Source organism: Hippocampus bargibanti, linkage group LG04, assembly GCF_051943395.1.
Source record: "Hippocampus bargibanti isolate YZ-2025 linkage group LG04, ASM5194339v1, whole genome shotgun sequence".
Taxonomy (NCBI): Eukaryota; Metazoa; Chordata; class Actinopteri; order Syngnathiformes; family Syngnathidae; genus Hippocampus; species Hippocampus bargibanti.
Window position 1 is genome coordinate 9814589 of NC_142737.1, and position 17912 is coordinate 9832500.

General features: G+C 41.1%; 2 protein-coding genes across 2 annotated transcripts in view; one reads left to right on the forward strand and one right to left on the reverse strand.

The window, feature by feature from the left end:
- Positions 1-2619: 2619 nt before the first annotated feature.
- LOC148898911 (isotocin-neurophysin IT 1-like) lies at positions 2620-6571 on the reverse strand. The gene is made up of 4 exons (XM_088993900.1): positions 6401-6571; positions 6212-6336; positions 5096-5300; positions 2620-2905 (listed from the first exon to the last, which is right to left on the reverse strand). Exons 2-4 carry the CDS (start codon positions 6329-6331, stop codon positions 2760-2762), a joined length of 471 nt encoding a protein of 156 aa, XP_088850026.1. The 5' UTR covers positions 6332-6336; positions 6401-6571; the 3' UTR covers positions 2620-2759.
- Positions 5184-17912, forward strand: part of znf366 (zinc finger protein 366) — a 19382-nt gene continuing 6653 nt past the window's right edge. Inside the window, exons 1-5 of the mRNA XM_088993899.1 lie at positions 5184-5314; positions 5625-5714; positions 13508-13656; positions 15559-16531; positions 17819-17912. The exon at positions 17819-17912 is cut by the window's right edge and continues 74 nt beyond it. Coding sequence (XP_088850025.1) covers positions 15567-16531; positions 17819-17912 — 1059 coding nt within the window. The 5' untranslated portion in view covers positions 5184-5314; positions 5625-5714; positions 13508-13656; positions 15559-15566. The remainder of the gene's footprint in view (positions 5315-5624; positions 5715-13507; positions 13657-15558; positions 16532-17818) is intronic.

Below are 17912 nucleotides of genomic sequence, written 5' to 3' on the forward strand. Positions count from 1 at the left end.
CGAAAAAATATCGATATAACCGGGACTATCGATATATCCGACCCTGTTTGCATGTAATTTTCTCCGTGGGTGCATAGAAATAGTATCGATATAACCGGGACTATCGATATATCCGATATCGCTATAACGAGACTTTACTGTATTTATTTTTTGTATTTATGTGCCTATTTATTAATTTTTTCATCCATCCATTCATTCATACATTCTTTTATTTATGTATTGACCCATTTATTTATTTATTTATTTATTTACCTATTTGTGTATTTATTCTTTCATTCATCCATTTCTTTATGTATTTATTTTTCATGTATTTATTTATTTATTTATTCATTTATTTATTATGTCATTTGGTCATTCATTCATACATACATACAAGTACATGCATCCATTTATTTATTTACCGATATATTTAATTAATTATTTAGAACGTTTTTTTTTTACATTTATGTATTTATTTATGTATTTATCTATGTATTTATTGATAGATTTTGTCTTTCAAAAGTAGCGATGCATGGATGATTGGGCGTGTGTGGCAATGGGTGTGTGACCGTTTCAGTGGTGTGATGAGAATGCTTCTGTCACATGACCACGTGAGACCATATCCATAACACAGGTGAGAGCGCTGAATGATGTCCAAGCATTTTGGAATTGTACCGGAGTTAAAAAAAACTGTAGTAAGTGTGAGAGCATTTCGGTAATGCAATTGAGCACGTGTGTCAAAGTCAGATTTGGCCGAGGGCCAAATCTGGCCGACCACGTTATTTTATTCGGCCCGCGAAAGAAAATCAAGCATGTCAAGTTCCATGATGCTTTCTACAGTCCGAACCAAAATTTCAAATTGTCCCATGTGCACCACAATAACAGTCATTATTTTTGACATCATATTTAAAAACTACCGTATGTTCCGGCGTAGTTATTGCAAGAGCATTTTAGTAGTGCGTGAGAGCATTTCTGGGGTCGATGAGAGTGGGAAAAAAATCACGGTGGTTTTGCATAGTAAATTTCCACAAGCTCAAATAAGAGTCAACACATGAGGTGTAGGCAAGATAATGAATGTGCCTCCTCGTGTGTGAACTTTACACCGTGATGAAGTCACTAATGCAGATAAGCGACGTGACCATGTTTCTCCCGCCGTGGTGAGATTCAATCAACCGTGGATCAATACTATACTATAATACCCCATCGATGCGTTGCACAGTGCTCCGTACGTTGCCGTTTTTATTGTCAAATGTGGCCTGTTCAAAACTGCAGGATTTGTCATGAAAGTGGAGACAAGTGGATCAAAGGTGACCTCTTACTAGCAGGAGATAATGACTAGATGGGTAGCTGATAAATATGATTGTGTGTTTGGCGGAGCAGGGCAGTGATAAGGCTTTTACGGAGTCAGTCTTTTGGCGAAATATGATTTCGGATTGGGTAGGGTGGTGAATATGTGGGTTTGAATCTCCACTCAGGTCCTACTGTGATTGATTTTAAATGTGTGTAGCCCCTCCGGTGGTTATTTCTGATATTTTAACTAATTCACTGCCAGACTTGCAAAAATGTCCACTCCAGTGCCAGGGTTTTAGTCATTTTCACTCAAATTCCAGGACCCACAGAATGTTAAGTTTTAGGACTACATAAACATTTAGAAACATTAGACACTTTTTCATCTGAAAAAAAAAGAGTTCATTCCTAAGTTATATGGGTCTGGAGTTATCTGAGCTTGAAATGGGGGAGGGGGAACATCGTCAGAGGTCTGACCACAGCTTTATCGGCAGCATGAAAAAAAACAACCAAAAACTCAAACAAATTCGGGAATGGTGAATTTTCACAACATGTTTTCAATTCGTCTGTGTAAGCTCTCAGTCGTACAGGAGTGGTCCATCGATGAGAAGGTTTCTTCAGCCGTCATCTGTACAAAAGTGAAGGTTTCGGACGTTTCGCCTCCTATCCAAGAGGCTTCGTCAGCGCTGACGAAGCCTCTTGGATAGGAGGCGAAACGTCCGAAACCTTCACTTTTGTACAGATGACGGCTGAAGAAACCTTCTCATCGATGTTTTCAATTCCCAAATCCATTTGGGAATGACAGTGAATGAGTTAAAATCTATTGAAGATTACAATTTTCAGCCCCCGTATAAATTGGTCAAGCCTCACCTCCGCCTCGAACGGAAAACATCTCGGAGTCATTTTTCTCTTAACTATCATATTATGTTACGGGTCAGTTTGACCCGTTTCCGTTTTTGTGTTGACTAAAGCACTGGAGATCCTTTCTTTTTCCTGTCTTCAAAACAGTTTTAAAATATCCCAATGGGATATAAACTACAGTAAAGTCTCGTTATATCGATATTCAAGGGAGTCCGAAAAAATATCGATATAACCGGGACTATCGATATATCCGACCCTGTTTGCATGTAATTTTCTCCGTGCGTGCATAGAAATAGTATCGATATAACCGGGACTATCGATATATCCGATATCGATATAACGAGACTTTACTGTATGTTGTCTCTCTTTTCAAGTACATGAATGTTTATAAAAGTGATCCACAACATAATCAACATGATTTTTTTTAAAACATAATATGAAGGTTAAATACATTCAAGAAACACAATATTTTAGTCTTCCTCAAAACTTTATTTCAACACACACGACAGCCAGATGACTGTCACTATCCATCCTCTATTTTCATACATAAAAATATATCAACAAGAGGCTAAAATGGGGCAACTAATAATATGCACTTAAGGTCTCCCAGGCCTCCACCCCTCGGTGTCAATTCATTGAGCGAATCGATGAGGGGTTGCGTGAGCGGCCAGATGGAGGAGCTTCACGATGATGTCACCGGGGTCGCCGCCGTCGTATTGGCCCACTTGATCATCCGCCTCCTCATTCATGAGACACGACTGGTCTGCGCTGCAGCTCTCTTTGAATGAGGGCAAGGGGGAAAGTACTTTATGGGGCGAGTGCAATCATTCTGTGTTCTTATCAGCTTCCACCCCCTCCCGTCAACATTTTACGCTGTGAACCTTTTCACAAGACAAATGCACCTCAAGCACATACAACATGCAACGTTATTGGGACTTGCGCAATGTAATCAGATCCAGTGCAACAATTCAAAAACAAGACGTTATGGTGTGATTATACACAATTGCAAACTACAATGCCAACAAAAAATATGAATGCATTAATATATGTTTATCTACCTGTTACATTCAGTTTCAATTTGATCCATATGAAAAAATGTAAATACCTTTACATGTGCTGGGTCAATATGACCCATGAACATTTTTTTGGCGAATCAAAGAATTCCATTTAACAGGAAGCTTAATGGACAACCGACATCACTTTTTTGTTTACTAACTGACATCAGAAAAACGTTTTATAGCATCTAAAATACCCAAAACACGCAGTATGATATTTTTATTCAAATGCAAAACACCAATAAAAATGACTTAAAGTGTCCAAAAACTACTTCAAATTGAACCCGGAAGTGGCCAGTTTCAGAAGGTCCCGCCCCCTTGTTTGTGGTGTCACGCCAAGACGTCTTGCCTTGCTCGAGAATCAAAACAATGGCTTCAGATTCGGAAAAGATGCTTTCTTGTTACTCATCCAGTTACGAATACGATTCAAATACGTAGTTCTGAAGAGAAAAGCATACATGTTTGCAATCGATTAAATAATTTATTCCGCTCCTTTTGATGCATCTGGAGAGAAATGTAGTGAAAAACTCGTGAGTACTCACAGTACCCAAAAGAAGGCAGAAGATGGCGACAAAGCTCCGTGATAATTGTCTCCTGGGAAGTTTTGTCAAATACACTGGAAGTCTTGGCGCAACACACAACGAATCACCATCGCGTTATTTATGTGTTTTCCTTCTAATTTCGCCATCAACACGGATCAACACGACATTTTCAGACCAAACAAAGTGCATTGAGGTGATGCAAGGTATGTGCTTTCTCGGTTAGGGGCGTTCCTTCAGTGACGTAGGTTGAGGACTCGTCACCAACTCAAAAACAAGACTTCCGGAATATTCAGTGTGAGTCTTAAAACGTAAAATATAGCTATATACGGTGGAATCTTTGTAAAATACGCTCAGTAGAAGTCATTTGAAGCCATTTTACAAATTATGGACACAACTTGCCTGGAGACGTCGGTTGTCCTTTAATACACATCTGTATTAAATATTGATGAAAAGGTGTCTTCAGCTGTCATCTGCACTTCTTCTCAAGCTTCGTCAGTCAAAAAATATATATATATATATATATATATATACACCTAATGTCCAGAGGTGGCGGTGTCAGAGCTACCAGCAAATTTTAGCTCGCTGATGAAGCTTCTCAGATGAGAAGTGAAATGTCCGACGTCTTCAAAGAAGTACAGATGACGGGTGAAGAAACCTTTTCATCGACGGACCACTCCTGTACGACTGAGAGTTTACAGAGACGCCTGTATGAAATAATTATGTCACAGAATTTTTTTTTTGTCATTTTTGCATAACATTCTATATATTACTCTCACACTGTATTAATTGGAAAAAATATTTTGAAAAATGTATTTAACTTTTCAGAATAAGAATCAGAAAGCCTTTAATAGTCCCACAATGCGGAAATGTGCAATCTACAGCAGCAAAATTGAAAGGTGGTGTGTGTCCAAGATAAAAAAAGATCTTCTATGATATGAAAATGTCAGGAGACTGAAATGTACAATTGCACAGAAAGTAGCGTAAAAAGACCTATACATAGTGCAAAATATACAAAAGTATAAAAAGCATGAAAAATTATTACAATATATGTGACATACTTATTGAATACAGGTGTGTATTAACTTTCATGGGTAGCATTTAACTGTTTCCTGTCCAAAATAATATGCAATGTATTTTAACATGCAAATGTTAAAATACTTTGAAGTTATTCAAAAGTTGTAATTTTGATTGTATTGTGTATGTACCATTTTCTGATTGACTGGGAGGAACCACATAAAAAAATCCTCCTGTGATTCAAGACCGATGTATGTCCCTTTCTCTTGTTTTCACGTTCTTCTTGTTGTCTGTGTGAAGGTATTGAAGGTGGCGCTCGCTAACTTTTGTATTTTTTTTTTTTTATGTATGACATACCTGCATCGCAACAGAGACCTGATGTGGCACAGTGTCCGCCCTCAGATCCGCAGGATCTCCCCCCGGCCTGGCAGGGGGTGAGCAGGTAGCTCTCCTCCATGCAGTGAGCACTTTCCGGGGAGCCGAGTAGGCAACCAAAGCCGTCACCGCAACAGATATTGGGACCGAAGCAGCGGCCCCTATCCCCGGGGCCGCATGACATGCACTGAAAGGAAATAGGTATTTGTTGAAGCACGGTGTATGTCCAATGTGTTTTAGTATATGTTGACAAGATGTGTTAGCATATAGTGACCCCCAGTTCCCATTAAAAAAAATCAAAAATCTTTACAATCTGTATATGTGTTTGAAAATAAATGTTTCTAAAAGACTGCAACTGCACTTAGAAGTTAAATACAACTGAGGTTAACCATGTTTTCCACTGCATTAATTAAACTTCTGTAACACGATAAACATAAAATTGATTCATCCAGATTTATGTAACTGTAAATGATGCAGTTGTTAGTCAATATCCTTTGCCTTTTTGTTTTAGGTGCGACCGAAGGCTTGTAACCAGGCAGCATCTTGAATTAGCAGTTAGCATGTCTGCATCACCACAAATATTTAAAATGGTGGACTCAAGGTAAGTCTATTCTCGTATTTTCAATCATAAAGTAGTGTGTTGCTCAAACTAACAACTCAAGAAAGGAAATTAATATCAATGTTTTTCTTTATTACATATCAAAGTTTCTTCTTCTCCAGATAGCCCGGCAGCTAACATAGCAAGCCTGGCGGCTAACAAAGCCTGGCAGCTAACATAGCTAGTGCATACGCTTGACCAAATATTCCAAAATCCTTTTACTCTTCGTATAGAATAGTTCCAAAATTAAATTAATAATTGAACTTTCATTGTGAAATGTTTAAATATTTGTTTAGCAATATGTTTGGAATGTTACATGAGGCTAAATAAGCTTTGATTTAAATCACGATCCACTTGAGACATAAGCCTTTTCCATATTCATTTTAGAATTAAAAAAAAAAAAAAATTACATTCGCCCACTTAGTGTCACCGTGCCCAGTGATACAGCTGCCATCTTCCATTTACATTTTTGTCATCGCGATTGACAACAAAGAGCTCACCTTGCGCAACGGGGCGTCCATGATGGAGCGTTTCCCTCCAATGGGACAGTTGGAAATGTAGCATGCCGAGCATACAGACAGGAGGAAAAACAAGCACATGGAAACAGCTGTTCCTCTCATCTTTGCTAAGAAAAAAAAAGAAACAATAGTTAATGTACAATGCTAGAAACACAAAGATAATAGTCTTACCTTTTGTTAAATGACAAGTCAAAGTCTGAGTTCGATGCTTCCACCTGCTTGTCTACTTCTTCAATGTCATATTTATATACACCCCGGACCGCTTTTTAAGAGTGCTGCAGAAAGCCAAAAACCACTTAGGGCTCCTTAATGACTTGCTTGTAGTTGGCTGGCAGAAGTGACCGGCGATCAGGTCAAAGGTCAGTATGGGTCTGGAGCACCGTTTCCCTCATGAATCATTCCAGTGCGTGACTGTGCATGCCGTGACCACGAGTCAAACAGGTTAGCAAGGTGAAATGATAAGGAGGACAGAAAAGGACTTGATGAAAGTACAACGGTGACGCCCGTGATTTTATATTAATATCGAGCCACATCTTTCAAGTTCATTCATACTTGGCCAGAATATTGTGAGAGATTACCAAATGCGCGGTAGGAAATCATCCAATTTTGCTTTCTTCACTTGACAATGGTTTATTTCGTCCCTATAATGTCATCAGCTGATACGGTGGATCACTGGTTAGCATGACTGCCTCACCGTTCAGACTTGTTACTCCACACGCTCAATTGACGAATCCAAATTGAAATCTCCGTGCAAGTGGCCTGGTCTCCATTCCAGGAGTGTATCCTGCATCTTGGCCAAAATCAGCTTGGATAGGCTCCAACACAGCTGCCAGAGACAGAACATTGCTGGACTTGTAGTGACAAGTGGAATAATTGAATTGCTTTTCCACTAGAGGGCAGAATGTACATAATAAAACATAATGATGTTGGGCGGTGTGCCTTGAGATTGTTTTGAATATAACATAGACAGCATAATTTGAAAAAAAATCTAATGTGCGCCAAACTAATGACCCCTTCCCATCTGGTGCATCACTTAATCACAGCACCTACTTAAAGGACAACCGACGTCTCCGGACAAGTTGTGTCCATAATTTGTAAAATAGCTTCAAATGACTTCTACTGGGCATATTTTAATAAGATTCCACCGCATATAGCTATATTTTACGTTTTAAGACTCGCACTGAACATTCAGGAAGTCTTGTTTTTGAGTTGGTGACGAGTCCTCACGTGACGTCAGAAAAGGACCGCCTCCTGACCGTAAAAAAGACGCATTGTAGCGGTCCTTCCATCACGTCAATGTATTTTGCTGTACTGTTTTTTTTTTTGAAAACCCTATTTTGCATCCAAAAGCCACCAGCAGAGGGAGTCCAAGCTCAATTGAAGAATTTATTAGCCTGTGGAAACGGGCTGATTCATTCCTCACAGCTTGGTGGCCATTTTATTGCCTCTTTTTGGGTGAGACATTCCCCCCCCCCCCCCGCCCGTTTGCCTCGAAATGACACGGAATAAATACTTTAATCGATTGCAAACGTATGCTTTCCTCTTCAGAACTATTTGAATCATATTCATAACTGGATGTGTAACAAGAAAGCATATTCTCTCAATCTGAAGCCATTGTTTTTATTCTCCAGCAATGCAAGACGTCTTGGCGTGACGTCACGAACTGGGGGCGGGACTTTCTGAACATGGCCAATTCGCAGCTCAATTTTTTGCAGATTTTGGACACTTTAAGTCATTTTTATTGGTGTTTTGCATTTGAATAAAAATATCATACTGCGTGTTTTGGGTATTTTAGATGCTATAAAACGATTTTCTGATGTCAGTTAAGAAACAAAAAAGTGACGTCGGTTGCCCTTTAAAGGACAACCGACACCATTTTTTTTGTTTCCCAACTGACATCAGAAAAACGTTTTATAGCATCTAAAATACCCAAAACACGCAGTATGATATTTTTATTCAAATGCAAAACACCAATAAAAATGACTTAAAGTGTCTAAAAAGTACTTCAATTTAAAACAGGAAGTGGCCACTTTCAGAAGGTCCCGCCCCCAGTTCGTGACATCAGCCAAGACGTCTTGCCTTGCTCTAGAATCAAAACAATGGCTTCAGATTCGGAGAAGATGCTTTCTTGTTACTCCTCCAGTTATGAATATGATTCAAATAGTTCTGAAGAGGAAAGCATAAATGTTTGCAATCGATTAAAGAAGTCCTTCCGTGTCATTTTGAGGCAACTAGTATCAAATAGTAGTCTTGGTGCAACACACAACGATTCACCATTGCGTTATTTATGTGTTTTCCTTCTAATTTCACCATCAACACGGATCAACACAAAGTTTTCAGACCAAACAAAGTTTTACACTATTTTTACATAGCTACAATTGCATTACCACACACACACATATACACACACTAACAGCTTGCGAAAGTCCGGAAGAGAGAAGCAGGCTTCTGATTGGCTGCCGTGCCGAGTATGCAAATTTCAACTGCAGGTAGCCTATGTCTGTGTGCTCGGCGACGGTACACGTGTATTGTTTGCGCGTGAATGCGAGGGCGTCAGTCGAGAGTTTGTTGAGCGCGCAGTCAGGACAAACCATCTATGATTTGGCGGAATTTAACACAAGTAGGTATTATTGAGCTTGAATATTTCGTTATGTAATAATGTGTTTTGAATGTTGAAAGTGATTCCATTTTTCAATAAATATTGATTTCTTTAACTTTGCCCCTTCAATGAAAATTTATTAAAAACAGACGCAATCTTGATAAATCACAGTGCATATGTTATTTTAATCTATTTCCATTTCCTCCTCCAAGTATCTGCGAAATAGTATGTAAACGCCATATTCCTTGAGGCAAATTTATTAACTGATCAGGGATATTTTTCACATTTGAAAGACAGTTACTAAATTGGGTTGTAGTATTCTTACTGTGCTATGAGGTTTGTACACACTACATTTGAAGGACAACCGGCACCATTTTATTTGTTTCCCACTGACATCAGAAAAACGTTTTATAGCATCTAAAATACCCAAATCAGGCAGGCTGATATTTTTAGTTAAATGAAAAACACCAATAAAAATGACTTCAAATGAATCCGGAAATGGTCAGTTTCAGAAGGTCCCACACCCTTGTTCGTGACGTCACGCCAAGACGTCTTGCCTTTTATCGAGAATCAAAACAATGGCTTCAGATTCAGAGAAGATGCTTTCTTGTTACTCATCCAGTTATGAATATGATTCAAATAGTTCTGAAAAGGAAAGCATAAATGTTTGCAATTGATTCAAGGAGTCCTCCCATATCAATTCGAGCCGTCAATGACAGCAATATAGCACCCAAAAAATGCAGAAGATTGCGCCCAAGCTCCGTTGGAAATGGGTTGATTTGTCAGCTGGGAATTTGTGTCAGCGAATATCAAATATTGTCTTGGTGCAACACACAACGATTCACCATGGCGTTATTTATGTGTTTTCCTTCTAATTTTGCCATCAACACGAAGTTTTCAGACCAAACAAAGTACCCAAAATGCATTGTGTGTCGCTTTCTCGGTCAGGGGCGGTCCAAACGTGACGCCACATGGGCATCGTCATCAACTCGAAAACAAAACTTAGTAAATATTCAGCGCAAGTCTTAAAACGTAAACTATAGCTATATGCTGTGGAATCTTTGTAAAATATGCTCAGTCGAAGTCATTTGAAGTGATATTATACATTATGGACATAACTTGTCCGGTGGCGTCGGTTGTCCTTTAATCATTTTGCTAATCTCTCGCAAGGATTGAAGCCCACATTGTCCGGGTCTTGGGGTTAATTGGCCTCATCAGCTAATTAACACAGCTAATGACAAACCGCAAACCACGAAGGATAGTTTGCCTCTTTCAATGATATGAGTTCAATTACTCACGGTTGACTCACTCACGAGCCGTCTCATTCAGATTAAGTTAGCCAACAACGCTTTCACTGTGACAAACTTTTATCAACCCATCAAATGACCCCAACAATATTTCACGGTGACTTCGCTAATCAAAATTCTCATCTCTTTTCATGTCATGAGGATATATTTGTTGCTTATTATTCAGAATTATTCTGAATAATAAGCAACTATTTTTTATTTGGTTCCTGAAAATATGATGGTTTAAATTTAACACACATTTCCTCCTCTTGGTAGCTTTCTGTTTGTATTTTTTTCAGTTTCTGAAAAATGACAACAACTCAATTACCAAACCAAAAAGATGCAGGGTTCGATTGTAGATGCCGGCCTTAGAAAATGGATGGATGGATTTGGTGGATGGATGGATGGATGGATGGATGGATGGATGCTCACCCACAGAAAAACATATCCTGTGACTGTAAAGTGACCTTGAGAGTTTTGAAAGGTGCTTATAAATGAAATGCATAATAATAATAATAATAATAATAATAATTAATTATTATTAATATTATTAATATTATTATTAATAGATGCATGGGAACAGTGTGGTTTTCGTCCCAGCCGCGGAACAGTGGACCAGCTCTACACCCTTAGCAGGGTCCTCGAGGGCGCATGGGAATTCGCCCAACCACTCTACATGTGTTTTGTAGACTTGGAGAAAGCGTTTGACCGTGTCCCTCGTGGAGTTCTGTGGAGGGTACTTCGGGAGTATGGGGTACAGGAGCGGCTGATACGGGCCGTTCGGTCCCTATATGACCGATGTCAGAGTCTGGTTCGCATTGCCGGCAGTAAGTCGGAATCGTTTCCAGTGAGGGTTGGGCTCCGCCAAGGCTGCCCTTTGTCACCGATTCTGTTCATAACCTTTATGGACAGAATTTCTAGGCGCAGCCGAAGCGTTGAAGGTTTCCGTTTTGGTAGCCTCAGTATAGCATCTCTGCTTTTTGCAGATGATGTTGTACTGTTGGGGCCTTCACGTGGAGCTCTCCAACTCTCGCTGGAGCGTTTCGCAGCCGAATGTGAAGCCGCTGGGATGAGAATCAGCACCTCCAAATCTGAGACAATGGTTCTCAGTCGGAAAAGGGTGGAGTGCCCTCTCCGGGTCGGGGAGGAGATTTTGCCTCAAGTGGAGGAGTTTAAGTATCTGGGTGTCTTGTTCACGAGTGAGGGTGAAAGGGATCGAGAGGTCGACAGGCGGATCGGTGCGGCGTCTGCCGTGATGCGGACTTTGTACCGATCTGTCGTGGTGAAGAAGGAGCTGAGCCAAAAAGCAAAGCTCTCAATCTACCGGTCGATCTACGTCCCAACCCTCATCTATGGTCACGAGCTATGGGTTGTGTCCGAAAGAACGAGATCCCGGATGCAAGCGGCCGAAATGAGCTTTCTCCGTCGGGTGTCCAGGCTCTCCCTTAGAGATAGGGTGAGAAGCTCGGTCATCCGGGAGGGGCTCAAAGTCGAGCCGCTTCTCCTCCACATCGAGAGGAGCCAGATGAGGTGGCTCGGGCATCTGATTAGGATGCCCCCGGGACGTCTCCCTCGCGAGGTGTTCCGGGCATGTCCCACTGGCAGGAGACCCCGGGGACGACCCAGAACACGCTGGAGAGACTATGTCTCCCAGCTGGCATGGGAACGCCTCGGGATCCGCCAGGACGAGCTGGAAGAAGTGGCTGGGGAGAGGGAAGTCTGGGCTTCCCTACTGAAGCTGCTGCCCCCGCGACCCGACCCCGGATAAGCGGCAGAAGATGGATGGATGGATGGATGGATGGATGGATGGATGGATAGATGCATGGGTGGGTGGATTTCGATGGATGGATTGGTAGGATGAATGAATGAATGGATGGGTGGGTGGGTGGATTCGGGTGGATGGATGGATTTGGGTGGTGGGTGGTTAGGATGGATGGATGGATGGATGGATGGATGGATGATGGATGGATGAATGGGTGGATTTGGATGGATGGTGGATGGATGAATTAATTTTGGTGGATGGATAGGTAGGACGGATGAATGAGTGGGTGGATGGGTGGATTCGGGTGGATGGATGGATTTGAGTGGTGGGCGGTTAGGATAGATGAATGATGGATGGATGGATGGATGAATGGGTGGATTTGGGTGGATGGATGGTGGATTGATGCATTAATTTTGGTGGATGGATGGGTAGAATGGATGAATGAATGGATGGGTGGGTGGATGGGTGGATTCGGGAGGATGGATGGATTTGAGTGGATGGATTTGGGTGGATGGGTGGCTAGGATGGATGAATAATGGATGGATGGATGAATGGGTGGATTTGGGTGGATGGATGGTGGATGGATGAATTAATTTTGGTGAATAGGTGGATGAATAGATGGATGAATGAATGGATGGGTGGGTGGATTCGTGTGGATGGATGGATTTGAGTGGATGGATTTGGGTGGATGGGTGGTTAGGATGGATGAATGATGGATGGATGGGTGGATGGATGGTGGATGGATGAATTACTTTTGGTGTATAGGTGGATGTATGGATGGATGGATTTGGTTGGATGGATGGAAGGATTTGGGTGGATGGATGGAAGGATTTGGGTGGATGGGTTGGGTGGATGGATGGAAGGATTTGGGTGGATGAATGGATTAATGGATGAGGGATGGAATGGGTGGATTTGGGTGGATTAATGAATTGATGGATGAATGGAATTGGTTGGGTGGACGGATGGAATATAATGAACCCTTTCATGATTCCCTCTAACACGATAAGATGATGAGCTGTCCACTGCTCTTCCTGAAAGGGTTAGTAAATTACTAAAAAAAAAGCACTATCAGAGAAACTCTATCACGAGATTCAGAGGCATATATTATTTATGATTCGTGTTACTGCAGTTTACGGAGTCACTTGACAGTAGCTGTGAAAACTCTTCAGTGTTAGTCTGCTCTACTGTATTATACTCCCACTCAGTGGCAGTCACTTCACTTCACTTGAATTTCTTATCATATCTCTCGTGGTGTCATTTTGTTTGTAGAATGTCACACTGACCGTCCAACACAACAAAATTGGAGTCAAAATGAATTTGCAAGCTATGTTGGAGGGATATATAAATAGTTTTTTTAAATTCATCTGTGCAGGTGGACCTTATGGTCCACATGTGCACATCTTCGTTTTGACAGTGCATCCACACTTGCATGCCACTGTGCATTCAAAGTGCATTGTTGTTGTTTTTTTTAAACATCCACCCGGTCCTCCATCTGCATTCCTCCGAAAGCTCTCCAAATCCCTATTTCATCAAAAAACAGAGATGTCTATCTAGTGTTTCCTTATTTTTCTGCAGGAAGGCACTCGACTTGTTGACTTCCTCTCCCCTCCCTTCCTTCCTTCTCTCCGAAGGTACTCATCTGAAAAATGGGAACAAAGTGATTGTTCCTGTTCTCTTTCTTAAGTCCCTCCAAAAAAGCTCATCCGTGGAAGGGCCGCTCATTGTCAGGAGGGAGAACGGCCGGCCGGCCGCACGGAGCCACGGCATCACAGCGAAGCAGGTATGCCATACATGTAAACTTTGGAGTAGACTCATGCAGGGATGAGGAGGGGCTTCTGTTTTAAATCAAGTGTTTGTGGGGCATGTCGACGACATTTACTATTTTTAAATGACACTTCATACAAGACAGTTAATTTACCCACGTGAACACATTTGACTGAAAAAAAACCCCAATATTCTGATCCTATATTTGCTGGTGAAAGAACCAGTATACAATGCTGCTTTTTGTTGTCATGCATGCCTCCTTTGCATGTTGATCACAACATCAGGCGCACCTGCACGATCTGATGAGATCCGACGCAGGAGCTGATTTGGCAAATCTGCCTCTACAGAGAAAATAATTGCTTGCTTTTTGTTCTCAGTTCGACAATTAGACTCTGCATGCTACTGAAAATGCATTCCATTTTTTTTATGTGTTATTGAGTAAGCGAGAGTGATCTCCATAATCAGGATTTCAACAGCAGCATTGAATCGTGCAGTGTTGTCAAAATATTATTTTGGTGTAGTTGAGGAGGCGTAATCGTTGGTGTAATCGTTTTGTTTTCAAAATTTTGAGACTTTTAAATTATGAATATCGTTATGCATCTGATTTTCAAAAAATGCATATTATTACTGACAATTCTCTTATGTTTCAGAAAAACATTTTGCCCATTTGTAATAATAATAATAATAATAATAATAATAATAATACATGTCATTTTAAGCGCCTTTCAAAGCTCTCAAGGACACTTTACAGTCACAGACAAGCATAGGTACTATAATAAATAAAATACAATCATAAATATAATACAATAAATGAAATACAATTATAAAGAGAAACAATAGAGAGAGATACACAGACAATGCAATTAGGTTATAGATGAAATAGAAGGGGGATCTGAATTACTTCACAAGTCCAATTACAAATTCTGCTTTCTATTTTTTGTTACTTTTTTACGTTAAATATCAAATTGAGAGGCTCTTTATGTTCAGTGTTAAAAGTGTGGGAATGAGTGGAATAAAAAAGAAATTCTTACCTTGTTACAAAAACAGAGACAAGGAAAAAAGGCGTTCAGTGATCCTTTGACCTAATTCGTAATTTCAGGAGACAGAATTTTTACGAATTTATGAAGTGTAAGATTCTCAACATAGTTGTGAATTGAAAATATGTACCGTATGTTTCTGTATAAGGGGCATCAGACTATAAGGCGCACCCCAAATGAATGGTGTACATATTTTCAAACTTTTTTCATATATAAGGCACACCGGACTATAAATTGCACCTTCAATGAATGAAAATAGTTGTCCAAATTTAATGTATAAATACAGTAAAGTGTCGTTATATCAATATTCTTGGGAGTCTGAAAAAATATCGATATAACCGGACTACCGATATATCCGATCCTGCGGGCATGTAATTTTCTCCTTGAGTTCATAGAAATAGTATCGTAATAAGCAGTACTATCGATATAACCGATATCGATATAACGAGACTTTACTGTATATAAAAGTTTTCAAAATATAAGGCACACCACATTATAAGGTGCTACAGGAGAGACTGAGGTTACGTACAACTTCTTCTAAATGGAGTCGTTGCCTGCTGGCAGTAGTTGTGAGACCTGTTGTGACTCATTATTACTAAAGATATAAGGCGCAACTGCGTATAAGGCGCAAGGTCATCTTTTGAAGAAAATCAGGGCTTTTGGGTGCGCCTTATACACCGGAAAATACGGTCATTTTTTTCAAAAGCTGACCATGCGCCTTATATATGGAAAAAGTTTTAAAATAGGTCATTCGTTGAAGGTGCACTTTATAGTCTGGAAAGTACTGTAGTCAATAATACAATAATCAAGCATTATTTTATTCATATAAGACAATTTATATAAGAAATTGATTTTATTATTCATTGATTTTCCGGTGACAGGGCTCAAAATGGAAGCAGTCCATTTCCCACCATCAACAAGTCCTCAATTCAGAGAAGATGTTCGTCAATCAAATCAGCGCAGGTTCTATGTGAGACCCCCTCCTATCATTATCAAGGCCCCTAATTGTTCCCCATCAAGATATCTCACTGGAGACAATGGCAGCCCACTGCCAAGTTCACCTGACCTCTTCCGCACGCTGAGCCCAAGTAACACCCACAGAGAAGCCTCCCAAAAACGCAAAAGGACTCCATTCAAAATGGACGCCGACGGGTGTGAAAGCGGCGAAAAGGAGAAAAGCAGCGTGGCCAAAACTGTCAATCTTTCCCATGTCTCTTTCGCGTCTCATCCCATCCACACCTCACCCACCGGGAGCGGTATGATCGAGCTAAGCGGGCTCCATCTCCACCGCAGAACCGCCGCCATCGACGCCCCCGTTCAGGTGAAACGGGAGCCTTTCAGTCCCCCTCCAATATGGCCGCCGCTTCCTTTTCTCATCCACTCGTCATACTTCCCAGCTCTCCCCCACAGCCTTATCCCGTATCCCTTTTTTATGCCCGGCCCTGTCATGCCCTTCCCGCCCAGGGAGGACATCAGGTCAGCGCAGCGTCTTCGTGACGCGCCACCGCGAGGTCGCCCGAGCGGCGTTGACAAACCCGCATTTGACGTCCACGTGGACGACAGCTACTACGTTGACGTGGGTGGCGAGCAGAAGCGCTGGAAGTGCCGCATGTGCGATAAGTCGTACACGTCTAAGTACAACCTGGTCACGCACATCCTGGGGCACAAGGGCATCAAGCCCCATGGGTGTCATCTGTGCGGAAAGCTCTTCAAGCAGCTGAGCCACCTGCATACACATCTGCTCACCCACCGGGGAATGAGGCCACACAAGTGCCAGGTGTGCCACAAGGCCTTCACCCAGACCAGCCACCTGAAGAGGCACATGATGCAGCACAGTGACGTCAAGCCTTACAGGTACACGTCGACTTGATTGATTTTGTCAGTGGTGAGTTTACAGTCAAGTCGGGGCGCCGATCGCGTAGGGAAGGAACAGAGATCGAAAACTAGATCAAGTTTACTCCCATTTTATCATTCATACATTGCAATGAAAACAACTATTTATCATATAATAAAATACAGAAAAGATCAAAAAATGCAACATGCATATTTGATACAGAAATATAAAGTAAAAATAAGGCACATGTGGCGGCCAGCAATTCGCGCATTGATTTGCATGTTCGTCCCGGGCCTACGTGGGTTTTCTCTGGATACTCTGGTTTCTTCCCACATCCCAAAAGCATGTATAGTTGGCTGATTAAATCAAGGTTGTCAAAGTCAAAGAATGTTTAATCCTTTCCACATATTACATATAGAACGCACGACACATTAACTCATTCACTGCCAGACGTGCAAAAATGTGTCCACTCCAGTGCCAGGGTTTTTGTCATTGTAACTCGAATCCCAAGACCCGCAGAAAATTGAGTTTTAGGACTACATAAACCTTCAATTCGGCATAAGAAACCTTAGACTATCTTCTTTCATCAGAAAAAATCCTAAATGATATGGGTCTGAAGTTATATGAGCTTGAAATGAGGGCAGCTGTCCAAAATACAATGCAATACATACATATTGGTTTATATCGTGCTTTCACAACAGCTGAAGCTGGAACAAAGCGCTAACATGGAAAAAAAGGAAATTCTGCCTCTCTATGGAAGGTAAAAAATATTGCCAGAGGTCTGGCCAGCGCTTTATTGGCACCCAAGCAAGCAAAAACGCAACCTGAACTAAAAGTCCACATAATGCTGTCATTACAAACATACATGTGCAATGTGGAAATTTTTGTTTTTTTGCCATTCCTGAATAAATTCAGGAATGGCAATGAATGAGTTAACGAATATCAGTTTTCAAAATTGAAGTAAAAAAATAATGACTTATTGTGGTTTACATGGGACAATTTGAAAATTTGGTTCGGACTTTAGCAAGCATCATGGAATTTCACAAGTTTGATTTGCTTTCACGGGCCGAATAAAATGATGAGATGGGCCAGATTTGGCCCCCAGGCCTTGACTTTGACACCTTGTGCTCTCAATTGTACCTAGGTGTGAGTGTGAGAGTAACTGGTTGTTTGTTTCTATGTGCAATGTGATTGCCCAAAGACGATAGTGAGGATAACGGGGTTCAGAAATAAAAATGGAACATGGCATCCAAATTTCATCAATAAATTGTATTATAACATCTATCTGATGATTGTTCATCCACCAGCTGCAGCGTGTGCGGCCGAGGCTTTGCCTACCCGAGTGAACTTCGCGCCCACGAGTTGAAGCACGAGAAAGGCCAGGACAACGTATGCGTCGAG

Bases quoted from the DNA above. Each gene is read 5' to 3' on its own strand.
- LOC148898911 (XM_088993900.1), bottom strand. From the start codon at position 6,331: ATGAGAGGAACAGCTGTTTCCATGTGCTTGTTTTTCCTCCTGTCTGTA. The intron at 5,301-6,211 runs GTGAGCTCTTTG...ATTTCCTTTCAG, and splicing joins TGGACGCCCCGTTGCGCAAG to TGCATGTCATGCGGCCCCGG. The intron at 2,906-5,095 runs GTATGTCATACA...CCTCATTCAAAG, and splicing joins AGGTCTCTGTTGCGATGCAG to AGAGCTGCAGCGCAGACCAG.